We start from the raw sequence: 5,643 nt of genomic DNA on the forward strand, positions 1-5,643 counted from the left end.
CCGCTCGAAGACGCCGCGCCGTGACCCCTCCGCTCGCCGCGGCGGATCCCCGGACGAGCCGCGCGAAACGAGTGAACGAGGCCCCGGGGCAGTCCGCCGATCCCGATCGACGCCCCCGCAGTCTCGAGCCCCGTGAGGACCGAACACCGCCGACGGTTGTTACAGCGCCATGATGACGGACGTCGTCCCGCAGATGGCGAGGATGAAGGACGTCGTCAGCACGAACGACGCGACGCTCACGTCCATGGGCGTCATGGGGTACGCCTTCATGGACAGGCCCGCGCACAGGTCGAGCAGCGCCGGGATCGTCAGCGCGAGCCAGGGCGCGAGGAGCGCGCCGATGATGTCGATGAGGTCGCTCAGCGACGGCACGACGATGGCGACGAGCGCCGTCACGGCCACGAGCGCGCACCGGAGCGCGACGGACGCCCAGCCGCCGTCCTCCGCCGTGATCCAGACGGAGGCCGCCGCCTCGGGCTCCGGCGGCGCGCCGCCGATGGTCGCCGGCCGGTCCGCGAGGAGCAGCGGCCGCTCGTCCGCGCGGCTCCGGAGCTGGCCGCTGGACCCGCTCCGGCCGAGCGCGACCTCCGCGTCGCGCGCCTGCGTCGCCCCCGGCCCGAAGCCGATGACGCGCTCCAGCAGCGACACGGCGGCGTAGAACTGGAGCGGGTAGGTCATGGCGACGGACACGAGCACGAAGACGTTCAGGAGCGTCGGCAAAACTCCGCCGTACGCGTCGTAGACGCTCTCCGTGAGGGGGTCGCTCGGGTCCGTGAAGGCCAGCGCGCCGAGGAAGGCCACCGTCGTGAAGATGGTGAAGACGGAGCAGAGCACGCAGGCCAGGAGCCGCTTCATCGCGCGGCGGCCGCCGAAGAGCGTGTTCTCGATCTGGCACCTGCGCGCGACGGTAGTTTAGGAACCGCGCGACACGGCGTGGGAGGAACCGCGAGACGCGCCGCGCGCAGGCGGCCGGACGACGAGCGCCGAAGAGCGCGGACGAGCGCTCGAAGCGCCGCACTCGTCGTCCGAAGCGCGCGCGCCGCGGCCGGCGGACGAACGCGAGACGCGCCGCGCGCCGCGCGCGCCGGACGACGAGCGCCGAGGAGCGCGGACGAGCGCTCGAAGCGCCGCACTCGTCGTCCGAAGCGCGCGCGCCGCGGCCGGCGGACGAACGCGAGACGCGCCGCGCGCCGCGCGCCGGACGACGAGCGCCGAGGAGCGCGGACGAGCGCTCGAAGCGCCGCACTCGTCGTCCGAAGCGCGCGCGCCGCGGCCGGCGGACGAACGCGAGACGCGCCGCGCGCCGCGCGCCGGACGACGAGCGCCGAGGAGCGCGGACGAGCGCTCGAGGCTCAAACTCTGAAGTGGCAAGCCTTCGCCGCGCGGTCGGCGCGCAGGCACGACGGCATGCCCTCGAAGGCGTAGAGCAGCGTCGCGAAGAGGGAGAAGATGTCCGCCGCCGTCGTCTGCTCCGACCGCGGCACGACGCCGCGCCGCTCGACGCGGACGACGCAGTACCCCAGCGTGCCGAGGACGCCGACCGCGTAGCAGAAGAACGCGACCTTGGCGACGTCCGCCATGTCCCGCAGGTAGCGCAGGCACGACACGACCGCGACGGGCGGGTAGAGCACGAGGATCCACTCGACGCGCGTCAGGCCGCCCGACGACGCCGGGAAGAGGTCCGCCAATTCGTCGGCGATGAAGTAAAAGTAGACGCAGCAGACGCCGAGCTGGAAGGCCACGATGGACACCTCCACGACGCGCTGGCCCTCGACGCCGAGCACGCCCCGCGCGACGTCCTGGTACGTGACCACGGGCGTGCCGCTCTCCTCGACCGCGCGCTTCGCCCGAAGCAGCGCGGCCGAGCCCCACCAGATCGCGACGCCCACGAGGACGAGCATGACCGCGCTCCAGACGTAGCCGACGGCGGCGACCTGCTGCGGCAGGGCCAGGGCGCCGACGCCCACCGTGACCTTGACGCTGAAGAAAAACATCTGCGTGAAGGTGGCGGAGGGGGTTTGTGTTGTGGACATTGTGTGTGCGTTTTTTTTCGCACGCGTCGTTGCGGTGTGTTGTGGTCGTTATATCGCGTGTTTGCGGGAGTCTGTTGTGGTCGTTATCGCGTGTTTTGCGCGCCCATATTTTGCTGACCGGGCCCGGCGGGGGGCAAGGTGAAAGATTGGGGGTGCATATTGAGAGCCTATTGAGGGGCAGGCGCCCGGGAGGCCTCGGTAATTACCGGCAATTACCGGGTAATTGCCGCAGCCTGGTAATTGCCCGGTAATCAGGGCGTCCGCGGGCGGCGAGGGGCGGCATGGCGGCTCGAAAGGGCGGCCACCGCGAACCCGCGTGTCGACCGAATTCTCGTTACTACTCGAAGATCGGTGACGCCGCACTGTGCAGCTTGCGACTGTTTTTAGGGCGGTGGGGCTCAGACTTGGTGTCGGACTTGTGCGCAGAGTGGTGCATTGTGGGTGTTGATTGTGTGATTGGTGTTGAAAAAAAAGGAGGAGAGGAAGATGAGGAGAAAAAGTAAAAAAAAGAAAGAGGTTCCACCGGGATTCGAACCCGGGTCGCAGGAATCAGAACCCTGACGCATCTCAACAAGTAGAAAGTTCAACGTAGAAGTCGAACTTCAAGTTGAAGTGATGACCGACTAAGGTAGTAGGGAGCTGCTGTGAGCCAACCCCGTCACTATGGAACCAAGCTCCAACCGGCAACCCCAGGTGGGGGCGCCGGACGGTCCATATTTTCGTGTTGTACAGGCCTCGCAAAACAATTGGCATTTGATACCCCGAAGCAAAGGAATCGGCTTCGCAGAAGCGAGTTCGAAAAAATTGACAAAAAATGCACAATATCCCTTGAGAAAATTAAGCAGACGCGCGAAAACCACGCCTGAGTTCCAGAAGGGCAACTACACGTCTAGGCTCGCACGGGCGTCGACGCCAAGATCCGCGCGAGAGAACAACACGTTGAGCGAGTCGAGGAGCTCCGAGAGCTCGTCGTCCAGGGACGCGGCGTCGCTGTAGAAGTGCAACTGCAGGCAGACGAGCTTCAGGCGCGCGAGTAGGCTCGGCGCTTCTTTCAAGCCCGGACCGGACCATGCATGGACCGCGCCTACGCGCTCCTCGTCGTCGCGCATCTCCTCCGGCGTCGACACCGCGAAGGCGAGCGAGATGCGCGAGCCGCGAGTGCTGTTCGTGTGGGCGCCGCCCCAGTGGACCGTGCTGCCGCCCCAGATCGCGGCGCCGCCCGGCCTGACCGGCAGGGACTCGGCGACGGGCTCCGCGGCCCGCTCGAGGCTCAGCGGGTCGTCGCCGCCGCGTGGCGCGCTCAGCGGATCATCGCTGGCCCGTAGCGCCTGGGATACCGGCACGTACCAGATGCACGACGTGTCTCGCAGGACGTCCGTGAGCGCGACCCAGACCGTCGCGTAGCAGGGCTTGCCGTCGACGATCGGGCACCGGTCGCGGTCGCGGTGCGCGGCCCAGCCCCGGGACCCGTAGGGCACGCGCCAGGCGTAGATATCATAGTTGAGCTTTGCGTTCCGCGGCAGCTGCGTCGCGACGGCCGCTTCGTGCGCGCGGACCAGCGCCCAGGCCTCGTCGAACATGAAGACGAAGACCGCGGGCAGTTGTAGTTCTGCGAGCGCTTCGACGGCAGACGCGCACCGCCGCGCGAGCGCAGCGCAGCGCTCATCGCCGACGATGGTCGTCGCGCCCTCGCGCGCGAGCTCGTCGTCGGAGCAGCAGGTGGGCTCGAGCAGGCGAATTTCGCGCTCGAGCCACGCGTCGTCGCAGCAGTGCATGCCAACGATGCTGCGCCAGAACGCTGCGTCGAGCATCGTTGACGGTGCTCGTCGCTGGCGCTTTCGCGGCGGTGGCGATGGCGTCCTCGAATACTGCTCGGCCAGGCTCTCCATGCTCTCCGGCCGATCGAGCTCTCGATGAGGCGATGGTGCCGCCGAGGCGTGGACGCGGCAGCGTCGCAGCACTCGCGCCACGACGCGCCGCGCGCCGCTAGAACCTCGTGAACCATCGTCGCGCATCGACATGGAGTCGGACGGCGCGCGCCTCGTGCTGCCGCGCCAGTACTCGCAGCGCATCCTGCGGCGATCGTTCAACACGGTTTTCTGCTCGTCGGTGGCGATCATGTCGGCGCGCACGGACTACGCGATCATCGCCATCGGCACCATGTCGACGTCCATCAACTACTGGCGGCGGCCGGTGGTCGGCGGCGCCGCGCGCGCGATCGACATGACGTACGTCGCCGCGAGCTTCGCGTACCAGTGCTGGCGCGCGCCCCTGGAGCTCGCCGGCCGGCGCCACGCGGCCTACTGGGCCCTCGCCGCCGTGACCATCAGCTGCTACGCGCGCGCCCGACACTTCGGGAAGCGCGGCGACCTCGACGCGAGCTCGAGGTGGCACTCGCGGATCCACGTGTTCGGGAACGTCGCGAACGCGATGCTCTACTTCGACGTGCGCGCGACGTTCTCCGTTGTGCGGCTCGGCGTGTGCTGCGTGTCCTGGCTCGTGTTCGGCGGGCTCTACGCGAGGCACTGCGTGTGACGGCCCGGCGCGGCGAACTCGAGGACCTCTCCGATGATGAGTCTGGGGGGCGCCCGGATCCGGGCGAAGCGGGGCTCGACGACACGTGAGGGCTTAGCGAAAGGAAGTTACACGCCTGACTACTTGGGGTGGATCCAGCGGAGCCGGTAGACGCCGACGGGCGTCTTCGGCGGGAGGCCCGCCGGGCAGATGCCCTCGTGGAGCTGGCCCGCGGTCGCGTCGAAGACCTCGCCCAGCGAGGAGAAGGTCTGGTCGCAGATGGGGCAGGCGAGGTGGGGGAAGGAGACGATCCGCACCGCGTCGCGGGGGACGCACGGCAGGCACGCGTCCCCCAGGTGGCGCGCCGCCTCCACCTTCGCCAAGCCCCACACGAGGGTGGGCTCGGCGTGGTGGGGCGCGCGGCGCCACTGGACCGTGAGGGCCTTGGCCGACGCGCGGGGCGCGCCGGCGAAGGTCGCCACGGCGAGGGCCGCGGCGTACGCGTTGTCCGCGAGTTCGCGCGCGACGTTGGGCTCGGGCTCGAGGTCCACGGAGGCGGCGGCCAGGAGGCTCGAGGCCTGGGCCTCGGCGAGGTGGATGGGCCCGCCGGCGACGCGGACGGCGCGCGCGGCCGCCCAGAGGACGTGCTGCATGACGTCGGCGACGACCGTGTCGCGGCCCGAGACGGCCCCGCCGAAGCCCGGGCTCGAGGCCCAGGTCTGGGCCCGCGCCGTCATGGCGCTCGGCGCGCCCGCCGGCGCGCGCGCCTTGTTGTCGGGCGCGGGCTCGACGTAGGCGCGGATGGAGTCCAAAAGGGTCTCATCGAACGCCACGCGCTCGTCCTCGGGCACGCGCTCGCCCTCGTCCGCGAGCTCCGCGAGCTCCGCGGGCGTCGGCTTCCGCGCGGCGCGGCGCGGCTTGGGCCCGCCGCCGGCCTTCGCCGGCTTCGCGAGCAGGCCCGGCTGGCCGCCCGGCTGGCCGTCCGCGCGGCCGTCGCCGTCGCCGTCGCCGTCCGCGCCGCCCGCCCGCAGGCTCACGGTCGCGTCGCAGGGCCCGTCGTCCGCGAGGAGCGACCAGTCGACGCCCGACGCGAGCC

General features: G+C 69.9%; 1 protein-coding gene across 1 annotated transcript in view; it reads right to left on the minus strand.

The window, feature by feature from the left end:
* Positions 1-159: 159 nt before the first annotated feature.
* Positions 160-5,643, minus strand: part of AOT15 (hypothetical protein) — a gene marked incomplete at both ends in the record, with an annotated part of 8,249 nt that continues 2,765 nt past the window's right edge. The window contains 4 exons of the mRNA XM_009040294.1: positions 160-895; positions 1,402-1,994; positions 2,972-3,818; positions 4,689-5,521. Coding sequence (XP_009038542.1) covers positions 160-895; positions 1,402-1,994; positions 2,972-3,818; positions 4,689-5,521 — 3,009 coding nt within the window. The remainder of the gene's footprint in view (positions 896-1,401; positions 1,995-2,971; positions 3,819-4,688; positions 5,522-5,643) is intronic.

This window comes from Aureococcus anophagefferens, assembly GCF_000186865.1.
Source record: "Aureococcus anophagefferens unplaced genomic scaffold AURANscaffold_14, whole genome shotgun sequence".
In the NCBI taxonomy this organism is placed as follows: Eukaryota; class Pelagophyceae; order Pelagomonadales; family Pelagomonadaceae; genus Aureococcus; species Aureococcus anophagefferens.